This window comes from Nyctereutes procyonoides, unplaced genomic scaffold (genome assembly GCF_905146905.1).
Source record: "Nyctereutes procyonoides isolate TBG_1078 unplaced genomic scaffold, NYPRO_anot_genome, whole genome shotgun sequence".
In the NCBI taxonomy this organism is placed as follows: domain Eukaryota; kingdom Metazoa; phylum Chordata; class Mammalia; order Carnivora; family Canidae; genus Nyctereutes; species Nyctereutes procyonoides.
In genome coordinates this window covers 247,006-262,866 of record NW_026575155.1, presented here as the reverse complement: position 1 = coordinate 262,866, position 15,861 = coordinate 247,006, and the positions used below count along the sequence as shown (strand labels likewise).

General features: G+C 38.2%; 1 protein-coding gene across 2 annotated transcripts in view; it reads right to left on the bottom strand.

Annotated features, from left to right (window-relative positions):
• The window catches only part of JAM2 (junctional adhesion molecule 2), a 59,959-nt gene that overhangs the window by 21,860 nt on the left and 22,238 nt on the right, over positions 1-15,861 (bottom strand). For both annotated transcript variants that reach the window (XM_055313408.1, XM_055313409.1), the window contains exon 2: positions 3,032-3,097. In XM_055313408.1, the coding sequence (XP_055169383.1) occupies positions 3,032-3,097 (66 nt within the window). The remainder of the gene's footprint in view (positions 1-3,031; positions 3,098-15,861) is intronic.

The following is a 15,861-nucleotide window of genomic DNA, read 5'->3' as shown; positions in this document are numbered from 1 at the left end:
TTTAGAAATCTCATCGCTAGAAATCACTGTGAATTTTAATTTTTCTAGGATTCTGTACTGTTCATTATCTTTTGATTTTATTCTCTGTGCTCAAGTTGAAAATCATCACAATTTTACATAATGCAAAAACAGAACTGATACTACCAAAACAGTTCTGAAGAATTACCAAGAAATTACTTCTGTGAATAAAAGCATGCTATTAAACTGATTGATAGCTTACAGCATTGGACATTGTACATAAAGGCTGCTCATCTAATTTATAAACCTAGCAAAGCTTCTCTCATTTCAGTCTTGTTCTGTTCTTGGCACCACTATGGGAAATGATACAAAACAGCAGTACTCAAAAGAAGGAATTAATTCGTGATTTGTTGACATCAGAGAGACAAGAGGCAAAAAAATGAAATGAATTCGGTGGAACATACCTATACCATATACACAAATCATAAAATATTTCAGACTTTAACTAAAATTAAGTCACTGCATGAAATATGCTACAACTAAAATGTGTTAGAAGATAGAAATTTATTTTTTGCTTTAAGGACAGTCAAGTTGGAATGATTGGGGCACCTATAAAACAGAATCAAAATATAAATTTTTTAAGATTTATTTTTTTAAAAAGAAAGAGAGAGAGCACATGCAGGTGTACACACAGGTAAGTGTGTGTGGGAGGAGGTGGCACAGAGGGAAAGAAGCAGACTCCCTGCTGAGCACAGAGCCCCATGTGGGGCTCAATCTGAGATTATGGATCATGACCTGAGCGGAAACCAAGAGTCAGATGCTCAACTGACTGAGCCACTCAGGTGCCCCTATAATTCTTAATTAAAAGGAGCATAGGGGAAAAAATAGAAAATACTTATTCAGGAATATGACTAACATTTGATTGCAATAAATATAGAAGGTTTTTTTTATATTAAAAATAAAACATGCATTAAAAAGTAACGTAAGGGGCAGCCTGGGTGGCTCAGCGGTTTAGTGCTGCCTTCAGCTCGGGTCGTGATCCTGGAGTCCCAGGATCGAGTCCCACGTTGGGCTCCCTGCATGGAGCCTGCTTCTCCCTCTGCCTGTGTCTCTGCCTCTCTCTCTCTCTGCCTCTATGTTAAAAGTAACATAAATGCTAAAATATTTTGGTTTGGAGTGATGGAAATTTTTGGAACTAGACAGTGGTGATAGGTATACAACACTGTGAATGTACTAAATGCCACTGAATCATTTGCTTGAATGTGCTAGTTTTATGTTATATGTGAATTTCGCCTCAATACATTTTTTAAAAAGTAGTGTAAGACTGTAGAATATAATTTTGCATCCTAATTGAGATGTCATGCTGTAGGGCCTGGGTGCTGATGGGCGGGGTAGGGGGACAGGGTTGTATATTCATGGTATCCAGCTGGGCCCAACAGTGAGAACCTCCAGGAAAGTACAAAATAGGACAACTCACTTCCTTCGTCCCTTACAGAATCCTGGCCCATCTTTTCCTCTCACTGTGTGATCCCTCTTTTGGCCTTTTGCTCATCTCCTTTTCGACATCTTGTCTGGCCCTGTTTACTTTCCCTACAAGTGCTCCATACCTCTACTTTACTCCCAGTCATTAATTTGCTCTTCCCACTTCTCTGGACTTAAAACTAAGTGTTTTATTATTTTAATTATGTAACATATTAGGACTTAATTAACTGAAATAGTGATTTAAGTTATCCGTTATCAAGTGATGTGTTACTTGTGAGTGGCAGGCTGATTCTTAGCATATTTTTATGAAAAAGGACATATAACACTGTGTGCCAGGCACCACTGTAAGTACTAGTTAAATACTAATATACCTAATTTTCCCACCCAGTTCTGGTCTTTAAACTTTGTCTCTTTCCTTTGAACTCATCTCACCCAACTGCAGAAACCTAAGATATGCCTGAAGATGTGAGTTCACACACATTTGTAACTTCTTTCTTAAATGTTTACCGTCTCTGGCCTATACAAGCATCATACCAAGGACATAGTAATTCTTCTGGTGTCCTAGTATTACTGTTCGAAGTAAAAGAGCCTTCAGAATCGTTGTAGGTGGTCAATATTTGAAGTAAACATATAAAAGCCCTTATAAAGTTTTCCTTGGTTATTTTATTAGTCCTAAATTTTTTTAATTTTTTAAAAGATTTTATTTATTTATTACAGAGAGAGAGAGACAGACAGACAGGTAGAGGGAGAAGCAGGCTCCATGCAGGGAGCCTGATGTGGGACTCGATTCTGGGTCTCCAGGATCATGCACTGGCCTGAAGGCTCCTAAACCACTGAGCCACCGGGGCTGCCCAGTCCTTAAACATTTTGTTAAAATTGTGGTTCAATACACATATCTTAAAATTTACCATCTTTCTTTAACATTTACCATTTTAACACTTTTTAACATTTTGCCATCTTAATGATTTTTAATAATTCAGTAGCATTAAGTATATTCGTTGTTAAGCCACCAATGTCCAGAATTTTTCACCTTGCAAAAGTGATACCCATTAAACACCAGTAAAACCGTTCTACTATTATGGCCATTAAACACCAACTCCCTATTATACCCATTAAACACCAATTCCTTATTATAAATATATTTAAGAAGCTAAAATAAAAAAAATAAAAAGAAATAAAGAAGCTAAAATAAATAACAAAAATGGCACCCCAAAATAGGCTATATTAATGTTTTCTTAAGTACATTAAATAGAGTGGGGTTTGCAGCGTTAATTTCCATTTGCCATATCCAGCTGGCTGGAAACTTTGCAAGACCTCCATCTACCAGTTTCACAAATTAGATCTGCTTTGTTGCAGATAATTTACGCAATTAGAGGCCCTCTTTGTACATCAGGTCTTTCGTTGAATGTCCAAAATTTCCACTGAGGAGGTGGAGAAAGAGTTCTCAAGTGGAAACAGCACAGAGCAGCATTTCAGAAGGAAGAATTAGTGCGAGGTAAGGCAGAGGGTTCAACAAATAGATAATATCACATGCGTCATATTTGTGAGTCATTTGAACAACACAGTCCGTGAAAATCATAAGTTACTCTACCTTGATACTCTGTTGCTGTGACCACTTGATGGCCTTTTGGGGCAGAGAATCCATAGGCCTTATGATCTGAAAGATTAAAACAGACAGAATAATTAAAATAGTACCAAAGGCCACTTGCAAATATTTGAATGGAATGCAACATTAAAGAAAACTGGCCTAAAGTTTGGTGACAAATTCACACATTCATAAAGCCTAAGTTTTAAAGTATCAAAATAAGAAAAACCAAGCCAAACCATATATGTCTTTTCCATGTTCTGTATTGTGGTTTCTGCTTTCCTTTCACAAAGCAAAACCCATGAATCTCTCAGGGCCCCATGACAGACAACACAATGTCATAAGCCTGATTATGAAAAGCTCGCTTGCTCTTTCTTTCTTTCTCTTTCTTTCTTTCTTTCTTCTTCTTTCTTTCTTTCTTTCTTTCTTTCTTTCTTCTTCCTTCCTTCCTTCTTTCTTTCTTTCTTTCTTTCTTTCTTTCTTTCTTTCTTTCTTTCTTTCAGATTTATTTATTTATCTTAGAGATAGACAGCATCAGCAGAGGAGAAACAGAGAAGCAGACTCCCCACAGAGCACAGAGCCTGACTGGATACCAGGACCCCCAACTCCCTCCACCGCCGCAGATCATGACCTAAGCCAAAACCAAGAGTCCTATGCTCAACCTCAACTGCTCAGCCTCAACCAACTGAGCCACCTGGGCACCCCAAGCCTGCTTGCTAAATAAGTGATTTTATCCTTAATTTAGCCTAATATGGAATCTAGCACCTAAGGTACTGCTCCTTTAAGATAAAAGCTCTTTATTTTACAGTTAAATTGCTTTACCAACTTACCCCTGATTATACCTACATCATATAGAAATGGGTTATTTAAACATATTTGTGACTAGGAAATGTATATATAATACCTACTCTATATAAGCTTTGCATATACAAATATGATGAAAAATGCAAGCAGAGCATCTTTATTTTTCTCCCGAATATTTTTTTTTCTCCCAAATATTTCAATGATTTTCCAGGATTGGTATCTAGGGTTGAAATGACTGACCAGTTATGGTGGCTGATGTTATCTGATACTAATACGATGACGAAAATGATGAGATAATCACCTTCATAAATTTATATAGAATATTTCATTTCATTTTTTAAAGATTTATTTATTTATTTGAGAGAGAGAGAGAGAGAGAGAGTGGGGAGGGGCAGAGTGAGAGAGAGGGTCTTAAGCAGGCTCCATGATGGATAATGAGGCCAGGCCGATGGAACAATCCTGAGATCATGACCTGGGCCAAAACCAAAAGTCAGATGCTTGACTGACTGAGCCACCCAGGTGCCCCAACAATAGTTAACATTTATTAAGCACTTAGGCAACATTCCCAGTTTTTTGCAAGTATTAACTTATTGAACTCTCACGACAATTCTTTGTGGTAGGGTACCATTTTTATCCATCTGTTTTGCAAGTGGGGAAACTGAGACACAGAGAGGGTAAGAAACCTTGGTCAAGGTTATACAAGCAGTAAGGAATAGGGCTGGGAGTTGAACTCATCCAGTCTGTTCCTAAAACCCACGTAGTTTATTACTAAACTACTATCCTGGGCCGCACATCGTGTTTCCCCCAAGCTGAACTATGAGGAAGCACTGCAGATTCACAAAGATGTCAGGTAGAAAGGTCTACTCATCTAATGAAGATGGACTAAGGTGAGAAATTGGGGGTTATAATGAAGATTCTGAAGCACAGCAGGAAGGCAGAAGCTAGGAGGCTGTGACTGGAGAAGTGGTTCATCCTGGTAATCTCAATGGGGAGGGTTTCTCAATCATGACACTGTTAACATTTGGAACCAGATAATTCTTTGTTGTGGGAGGGCTGTCCTGTGCATTGTAGGATGTGGTGCAGTATCCCTGGCTTCTGCCCACTAGGTGCCAGTAGCACCTTCATCTCCCCTATGGCAAACCCAAGTCATGACAACCAGTGTTTCCAGACCTTGCCAAATGCCCTTGGGGGTGGGGATGGGGAAATCATATTTGATTGAAAATCTCTGCTTTAGACTAAACAGCTAGGCTGGTTTGAAGAACCAGGAAGAGAAATAAACAAATAGACTAAAGGAGGACAAAAAAACCTTGAGTTCAAGGATTTCAAAAAAAGCTCCCAGGAGACCAGAATTTCTTGGGTATGAAATCATTGATTACATTTCTGGGAAGGGGAGAAAAATGTTTCATATAACATGCCATCTTTGATTTATTCATCTATATGTACACTGACATGTAAATTGTGATGCTGTGCTAGACTTCCTCATTCCTAAGGAATACATGCTATTTTGGATAATTTTTTTCTTTCTCTTTCCCTTAGAAGCCTGGATAACAAATGTAATTGTGAAATTAAAACTCTTAAAAACCTACAGGCCTCAAATGTGCAGTTCTCCTGTTTAACATTGTTCAACTATTCAGGTTCTCTATCCCTAAATTGCAATCTTCATGAGGCAAATTGGCAAAGCTGGTGTCTATCTATGTGAAGAATGGAGAACTGAGTGGATTGTTTTCATTGACAGTTGTAAGCATATTTATATAAAGCAGTGGCCTGAGGGACGCCTGGGTGGCTCAGCGGTTGAGCGTCTGCCTTCGGCTCAGAGCATGATCCTGGGGTCCCGGGATCGAGTCCTACATCGGGCTCCCTGCAGGGAGCCTGCTTCTCCCTCTGCCTATGTCCCTGCCTCTCTCATGAATAAATAAATAGCATCTTTAAAAAGAAAAAAAAAAAGCAGTGGCCTGCATGACCTAGTCTTAGAGAGATATCAGGTCACCAAAAAGTGATTTCAATACATCACTTTTGCTTGTATATTAAAAAAAAAAAATCATGAAGGGGTCCAAGCAATCTTTTTAAGTATCCCTCTTTCTACCACATACCAGAATATGTCCCACAGTCCTCTGAACTCCACCCTCACCCCTATAGATCTTTCTTTTCCACTTTCTCTTCTCCTTCCCCATTTTTACTTTATTTTAGCCCAAAGGTAGGGTTCAGATCTTCAGAAAACAGAAAAGCCAGGACCTCATTTGTTCACTCTGAGTCCTACCAACATTTAAGTGACACGATCGCTGAACATTTTTCCAAGGATTCTGATTCCAAATCATTATTCTGTGAAACTTTCAAAACACACTTTGAAGTCTCTTTTCTCCTTTAGCCATGCATAAATTAGTGCCCTCAGAGCAGTTCTGTTTCTGACAGGCGTTTCTTGTGATTTTTGAACTATTTTAGTACATTTTTTAAACAAAACAGTGAAGACTCATATTCCCTAGAAACCAGTTGAGGGGAAAAGTAGAAGAAGATAATCTTTGTTCCCTCACATCATCATATCTTTGAACTTTTCAAACACTACACTGCCTACTGAGAATGTTTATTTTCTTCAGCATGCTCGTGTTTTCTTTCATTTGAGGCAAACGTTAGTCCAACCCAAGACTGGAAGATTTAGGACTGGGTCCAATTATTTTCTCCTTTACTCAATTCTAGTTTTCTACTTGCTAAAATGTCCTTTGAGAAAGATTTCTTAAATTTTCAAAAATCGCCTTAAGAGTTCTATGGAAAAGAATAGCTGTTAACTCAGGAATTTTATTAATATCTTCAGAATTTTTATATGTATATATTTGAATAGAAAAAAAATTGTTCCAAACACTAAAAAAGAGAGGACTGATTGAATTGGCAAAACTATGAATGCAAAACGATTATAAAGGAGATTGGTTTTGGTAAACTAATAAATAGATACTATTTCTTGGTACCTGAATATTTAATTCTGTGATTTTAAGTGTTGTTTTCTAGTTATGTTGCTTCCTCCGGTTCTTTTTACTTCAAGATCTGCTTTTTAATTAAGTAAAAATACTTAAGATGTGTGGTCACCTATAATGAACTTATTTAAACAGAATGTTTCGAATCTTAAAAATAAAACAGTAAAAGATTTCTACCTTGTTTTAAGCCTTACTGGTCTTGGAATTCAGTTTTTTTCTTTTTTTTTTTTTAAGCTTGAACCCAATAACTTTACAAAAACAAAATGTTGGAATTTGTACCAACATTTCACTAACAGATGTTAGGAAGAGTCTCTGTTGGCCGCTTTCTTGAAGTGATTTTTTTTTTCACCTTTCCAGAGTGAGTTTAAAAAGAAAACAAACAAAAAATTGTCATGTAGTTCTGCTGGTTGAGGTCAACAATTGTTTTAAAGTTAGCTACAAAACATCTTTAATAGTTTTGGATGTGTTCCAAAATCACTGGCAGAAGTTCATAAAATGAGGTTAAGAAATGATTATTTCCATAACGGCTAACAGCTCCAAGTCAAGTAATCCCTAACCAAATGAAACCTTTTGTGCTTCTTCCCCCAACTCTAAGAATAAAATTTCTTACATTGTCTATCAATCATCTAAAATATTCTTGTGTGACCAAGGATAATGTAGTATGACTAAGAATAAGTATTTGTATTTAAACACACTGTTTAAATTTACTAAACAAGTGTTATTTAAAGTAACACTTTTAATTGGAAACATGATTAGGAAAAATTGATGTGTTAAAGAGGTTTTTTGTTCTAAGAGTACATTACAGAGAGTACCATGGTAAAAGCAAATTATAAAAACTGTGGATATGAGTTATTTCACAAGTTTTCAAAAATGAAAATTAATAGCCATGTGCTTTTGACAATCACTAATATACAATTATTGTACTAACAAATATAGAAAAGATGCACAGGGCTAGTAGTAACAGATAAAATAATACAATCCAGTATTTATCATGGATAAACATTCATAGGGTAGAAAGTAACCCAATGAAGTAGGAATTAGTTAGGTTAAGATACTCATCTATCTCGCTATTATTTGACTGTAGTAGGTCTAGGGAGTAAGGAGAGGAGAGGGTAGGAAGTGGGAGAGGGAGGGAGGGGAAGAGAGAGACACACAGACACACAAGTCCTTCTGATCTCTCAAAATGGACATTTTGGCCCCTGCTTTTTTTTTTTTAAGATTTATTTCTTTATTTGAAAGAGAGCGAGCATGGGAGCAGGGAGTGAGGCTAAATCCCACAAACCTGGGATCATGACCAAGCCCAAATCAAGAGTCAGACATACCCAACCAACTGAGCCACCCAGGGACCCCTTCTGGCCCTCCCTTTTAATAAGATAAAGGGAAATCATACCAAAGTGCAAGGAAAAATAAAAGATGTGCTTGACTTTAGAGCTACCTGTGGCTGGTGGCCTGGTGAGTTAATGATGACCTAAAGAATTAAAGGGTGATTTTGACTATGAATAAATTTTCCCCTTAAGAACCTAACATCTAAGTAAGATGTGACTCCACTGTGTTAAAATCATTTGACAGATGTGACAATTGAAAGAGGTCCTGGCTCAAGGTCACAACACTGGAAAGCAGAGAAGCAAAGTTGTGTATTTATATCTAGTTAGTTTGGCTCCACAGACCTTTCCTCCTTCCTCTATTCTCAGATCAGCATAAGGCATTGTGAGAAAGTCATATCAAACATGACTCTGTCAGACTCTCTGAAGATGGCTTCACATCCATTTTCATTCTTTAGGGTTGTAAAGGTATTATGCAGAGAGTGTATAATTAATTGCTATTTTAATAGAGAAAGTGTTAATAGGCAAATATTTATGGTGAATGAACTGATTTGAATAAAATTTGCATATTTATTATATACTGCACAAAAATTTTATGCCCCCTCCTCTTTTCTGTTTTTGTTTTGATTTGTTTTTTAAGTCATTCAAAAAAATGACTGAATTCAAAAAGAATGATTGGTGTGACTTGGCTCAGGTCATGATCCCGGGGTCCCAGGATCGAGTCCTGCAACAGGCTCACCGCAGGGAGCTTGCTTCTCCCTCTGCCTATGTTGCTGCCTCCCTCTCTGTGTCTCTCATGAATAAATAAATAAAATCTTTAAAAAAATGACTGGTGTTTCAGAATTGTGCATATCGTTGTTTTCATATAAGTTACATGCTTTAGTAAATTTAGGAAAATTTTCAGGGCATCCTCTTACCCAAACAGCTGAATGATTAAATTTGGGGGATTATATTACGTAGAAATAAAATAAATAAAATAACTTCTTATAGTAAAATAAATTCTCAAAAAAAATTTTAAATGCTCTTCAAGAACATCTTCGAAAATTTAACAGTGGCCTGTGGTATTGGAAAGCCATCAGTGGCTGAAATTTCTTACCAGGTACTCCCCACTAGAACATGAAAGGAACGATTTTAGGATTCTGAGATCTTTCTCTAATATTCCCCAAGTGGCAATCTCAGCCAAGCACAATTTGCTCACTAGTGGCATTAACTATAGATTTCAGATAGATGGCAATTGTCAACTCAAATCCAGTAAACACTCTCCAGCAGACAAGATTGAAGGAATGTCCTCTTCTAAGATTGATGTTAATAAGAATCACATACTCAGTGGAAGGCGTGGGTGTTGACCATTCTGTGTTCTGCAGGTTCTCCCTGAGATTAAGGTGCCAGGAAACAATGGCCCTAAAACTTTATTAATGTAAAATAAGAAATCATTACTAAAGATGTCAGATTACAAAATAGATGTAGTAAAAGCAAAGAACACTAAAATGGAAGAGATAAAAAATAATAAACCTGAGTGTCTCTCCTCACTAATTGACACATGCGGTCTGGACTGTGTCTCAGGTATATCCTTTCATTGGAGATGGCACATCAGGTTTTGATAGCTTGATGACATTTTAATTTAAGATTATTCACTGCCCTTTAATCTGAAATTGTAGTTACTAACTCCTAAATCTCAAGATGGCTTTTCAAGATTAAAAGTCCAGAACCATCACCAGTATTTGATAGTTGTATTTCTCAGCAGAAATGGACATATTAGTATAATTGTCAAATAAATATTTTTTGAGAGCAGATATTATAAATCCTATCTCCAGAGGTGTTTTTTAAAATATTTTATTTATTTATTAGTGAGAGAGAGAGAGAGAGAGAGGCAGAGACACAGGCAGAAGGAGAAGCAGGCTCCTCGCAGGGAGCCCAATGCAGGGCTCAATCCCAAACCAGGATCATGCCCTGAGCTAAAGGCAGCCGGTCAGCCACTGAGCCTCCCAGGTATCCCTATCGCCAAAGTTTTGATCAGCTCTGGGCAAAGAGAGAAAAGCAAGTTTCTGGATCTGGGTTCTGGTTCAGAACTCTGGTTCTGAATCACCAAGTTGTGAGAGTCTGGAAATTCCTGCACAAAATGTCCTAACAGCTGATACACACAGATTACTCAGTGGCTTTGTGGGTCAGGGGATAGTGAAATGGTTATTGTGCAGTCATTTGATACCTATAAATCCACTTAAGCAACATATGTGAGTAGAACTACCAGCTACTAAGCTCTTTCCACCCTGACCCTACACAGATGTTTGTTTTAAACTCAAGAGTCTGATTTCTCTGCTTTACTGAATGAATTTGGGGAATCACTTTGATGCATGCAATATTTTCATTTTTTGAAAGCACAAACATGCAGTAATGAATAAAAATTGAGTTTTACAGGGATTAGCACAGAATGTCAAACACATTTTCTAATATTTCTAATGTGTCAAATTTATAATCTGCAAAGGAAGTCATCTTTGCATTTCTCAGATGAAGATAGAGTACTGCTAATGTTTTAAATCTTTTTTTGAATTAGAAGATTTATAAAATATGATGAATAAACACATGAAGGAAGACTGACTGTTAATTTAATAAGACTTAAGCTCTGAGGCTCTCCCTTGTATGAGCACCCCCTAAGGCCTTCGGGGTGACCCTAGCAATGTGTGCACATTTTGACTGGGTGGCTCAGTTGGTTTACTGTGTGACTCCTGATTTCAGCTTATGTCATGATCTCAGGTTGTAAGATCAAGCCCCACATTGGGCTCTGCAGTCAGCAGAGTCTGCTGGCAATTCTCTCTCTCCCTCTTCCTCTGCTTCTCCCCTACCCCGTGAATGTGTGCTCACATGTGCTCTCTCTCTCTCTCTCTCTCTCTCTCTAAAGAACAACAACAACAACACAAAAGCCAAATACTAAAAAACTCTCAAGAATAAGATTTTGGGGGACGCCTGGGTGGCTCAGCGGTTGAGCATCTGCCTTCAGCTCAGGGTGTGATCCTGGGGTTCTGGGATTGAGTCCCACATTGGGCTCCCTGCATGGCGCCTGCTTCTCCCTCTGCCTGTGTCTCTGCCTCTCTTCCTGTGTCTCTCATGAATAAATAAATGAAATATTTTTTAAAAAAGAGTAATATTTTGGGGGGTACAATTTTTCTTAGAGCTCTAATAATCCATCTTCACACACAATTATGGGCTGCTTCTTATTAACAGGTTTATTTAGTTTTCTATACTTGACCACCTGCAATAAAAAAGTGATCTCCAGAGTTCACTGCCTGATAGATGAACCTTTAAAATATTAAAGATTTTATATGACCAAACACTTAGCATACCTCTACCTTCTCCCTCTCTCTTAAATTTCAATTCTGAAAACATGGGGGTTGTATGAATTTTACTTTTCAACTCTCCTACTGGATGATAATTCATAAAAGCTTATGCCCTTACAGTTTGTCCATATGTTACTAATTAAATTCTGTTACCATAAGTGCTTCCAGAAGAGATTTGAAATCTAAGGGAAACCCTCCCAGCTTATTGTTGCTTCATGTTTCCTTTGATTAGTCTTCAGGAAGCCAAAGGAACAAGAACGATTTCTTGTGAAATGCAGAACATGGAAACAATGGTTTGGCATTTCTTAACTGTCATATTTTACAACTGTCAGGTAAGACTCCTCAGAATTAGTTATCCTGATTTCTCAGGTGCTTTACAACCAAAGAGTACAATTTCCCTTCTCTTTCCACAAACACGGTTCTCTGACTCACTGTTTTTATTTCAAAACTGGTTCTACACATCCAACAGTGAGCCAACACCAAAACCTACTCTTCAGGGCCAGTCATCTAGACAGTAAAAGAAATGGTTTAATGAAAATCTGTTATGGATTGAACGTTTGTGTCCACCACCACACTCCCCTGCCCCCACATACACACTACAAAATCCCTGCATTGAAATCCTCATGCCCAGAGTGATGAGATTAGAAGGTGGGGCCTTTGGAAGATGAGGTGGGGCCTTCATGAATGGAAATAGCACCCTTATGAAAGAGCCCCAGAGACCCCCCATCTCAGCCATGGGAGGACCCAACAAGAAAGTGACAGTGCCTAAGCAGGAAGCAGGCTCTTACCAGATACTAAACCTGCCATCACCTTGGTCTTGGAATTTCTAGCCTTTGGAAGTGTGAGAAATAGATATTGTTTCTGAGCTACCTGGTGTATGGTTTTTTCACTGTAGCAGCTTGAACTAAGACAATCTGCATACATTCAAATCAGAGCTGCACCCCGAGTGGGTCAAGAAATGAGTATGTGCCATTAGAGATCCAATTCTTGAAATTTATCCAGATGAAGTATTTAAAAATGGACAGAGGTATTTGTGTCCAAATATGGTGTAAAAAAGTCTGTTTCCCCCAAATTCAGGTGAGCTTGTTGTTTGATATCCTGTGCAGCATGATGATGACCACATTTGTGACAGAATCAACCAGATATTTTGAAATACTGTAGAGTCATTCTTAGCAATTTTTTGATGAAGTGGTGGTGTCAGAGCTGACGTCTCATCTAATGGGATAAAGAGTTAAATAGCGTGGTACAACCAGCAGCACTATTTTTAACAGCTTGGCATTTGACTAAATATTATCTGAAATCAAACAAAAAGCAACATTAGAGTCCAGATGGGTGAAGAAAGGGTAATCTGTTAGAAATGTGGCCCAAGGCTTTATTACAGTTGGGGTCAGAATCATTCCTTGTCTTCAGGAAGTCACAACTGATAGAGATGAAATGAGACCTAGCTAGCTTTGAATACTCAGGGCCCTGAATTACTGGTCACATCGCCTGGGGCAAGCCTCCGCCTTCACCTCCTAAACCTTAGTTTCCATTTAAGTAAAATGAACCTAATAGTGCCTTCCCTAATTGGCTATAAGATTAAATAAGGTATGTAATGGCTTGGCCTACTTCCAGGCACACAGTAGATTCTCTACAAATACTTGCCTCTGAGCTCTCCCCTCTCATTTGACAGTGCTTTTTTATCCAATGTGACCAATGTGAGTTTAGTGTTTTACAAATAATTCCACGATAATCATGTATTAGGATGGATTGCAAAAAATAGAGAATGAATTGCTAGGGTTATAGATTTTTCTCCCTTCTTTCCAGGATTAGCGTGAAGTCTTCGTTACAGTGACTGCTTAGAGCAGCAAGTCCTGTGTTTAAACTTGACCTCTTCTTTATCCTTGCTGTGACATATTTGGGACAGCTACAGCCTCTTCGGGCTGTGCCTCATCTTGTGTAAAACCTGATTTATGCTGTTGAAGCCTTCCCTAACTACTTTCATTGACACAGCTCACCACACCCTTCATCTCCATATCACCTTCTACACCTAGCATCTAGGATGACACACTTCCCTAGCTTTCCTTCTCACAGGTCTTATCCTTATTCATCTTCTCCTCTCTGCCTCTCTGCTTTCTCCTTTAATGGGGTGATCCAGGTTCATGGCATTGAACACCCCCAGATATAAACAATTCCCAAATATATACCTCCAGACTAGATGTCTCTGCTGAACTCGGACTCAGATTCAAATGCCTATTTAATTCTGCCACTTGAAGGTTTAACAGACATTTCAAACACTATGTCCAAATCTTATCTTTCTCTCTAAAGCTGTCCCACTTACCCCAACTCAGATGATTGCAACTCTATTCTTCCAGTTGTTTGGCCAAAAATTCACACTCATCCTTAATGATTCCAGTTACCATAGTCCATATCCAATTCATCAGCAAATCCTATTAGCTCTCCCTTCAAAACACATCCAGAATTACCTCTGACTACTTCCATTGCTACCATCTGGTCTGAGCACCATCATCTCTGCCTGGATCCCTGCAATAAGATTCCTGATTGGCTTTCTATTCTTAGATAGAATAAAATTCCTGTCCCTCTAAAATCTAATTTCAATGCATCCACTACAGTGATCCATTAAAATGCTAAATCAGATCATGATGCTCTTGCTCAAAACCTAGGGCCAGCTCTCCATTTCCACCAAAGCAAAAGTAGACACCCTTACATTGGCCTCAAAGCCCTACACAATCTGGCCTCGCTCCCTTTCAGCCTCCTTTCCTGAATTCTTCCCTCCCTCTGCTCCAGGGACATTGGCCTTGCTCATCCTCAAAACAGTCCAGGCGAGGCTGCTCCCCCACCTGAAAGATTCTTCCTTCAGATGTTTATTAACTCTCTTACTTCTTCAAGACTTTGTTCAAAGGACAGCTCCGTAATGGATTCTACACTGTCCACCTTCTTCCATAGTGCAACCCCAACTCCATCTGACCGTTTTCCTTCCAAACTCCCTGATTTCCTTAATCCTGCTCTGATTTTCTTTTTTCCATAGTGCCTATTACCTTCTAACACACAATATAATGTACTTATGCACTGAAGGCAGGGGCCTTTATTTTCTTACCTATATCCCAAGGACCAAGAATTGCTTGATTTGTAGTAGATACTAAATAAATATTTGCCAAATGACTGGAAACAAAGTTAATTATGGAGAAAATGGAAATGAAATATAAAAAGCTATGCTTAATTTTTTGAATTGAAGGATGAGCTACACAAGATTAATCAATGAAAGATTCTGAAGCAGCTAATCTTGAAATTAAAACCACCTTATCACATCACTGTGTAGAATTAATTTTCATATTGTGCTGCAGCAAAAAATTACATAGTAGCAGCAGCATGCAGTATGTGGAATAGTTACCTAAAATGTGATTTTATTCTATTATTTTTTAAAGGTTTTTTAAATTTATTCATAAGAGACACAGAGAGAAATGCAGAGACATAAGCAGAGGGAGGAGCATGCTCCCTGCAGGGAGCCTGATGAGGGACTTGATCCCAGGACCCTGGGATCATGCACTGAGCCAAGGGCAGACACTCAACCACTGAGCTACTCAGATGCCCCTAAAATGTGATTTTTAAAAATTTTTTTAAAAGATTTTACTTATTTATTCAGAGAGACACACAGAGAGAAAGAGGCAGAGACACAGGCAGAGGGAGAAGCAGGCTCCATGCAGGGAGCCTGATGTGGAACTTGATCCCGGGTCTCCAGGATCACACCCTGGGCCAAAGGCAGGCGCTAAACCACTGAGCCACCCAGGGATCCCCTAAAATGTGATTTTAAAAGCCATAAATTACTGTTCTTATTTTTAAAAAGATACCTTTTAAAAATGTAATTTTGAAATCCTAATTATAATAATACAAGGTAAGTTTTATTTTTTTAAAGTAAAATTACTTGCTTTAAAAGTTTTTTTGATATGTAATTTAAAATAATTTAAAAGTTTCAATGTGTAATTTTAAAATAACTATATATAATATATGTAATATATATGTAATATATATATAATTATATATATATATTTTGTGTGTGTGTGTGTGTGTGTGTGTGTGTGTGTGTGTGGCATCTTGGATGGGCCAGAATGTCCAGTTATGTAGTCAAACATTATTCTGGATGTTTCTGTGACAGTGTTTTGGGATGAAATTGACATTTAAATGGACAGACCTTGAGTAAAGCAGATGGCCCTTCCTACCGTGGGTGGGCTTCATCCCGTAAATTGAAGGCCTGAACAGAACAAGAGACTGGCTTCCCCTGAGCAAGAGGCATTCTGTCAGAAGACAGCCATTGGACTCGAACTGCAACATTGGCTGTCCCTGGGTCTCCAGCCTGCTGGCCCACTCTGTAGATTTTGGACTTGCCTGCCTCTTTACTACCATGAGCCACGTCCTCA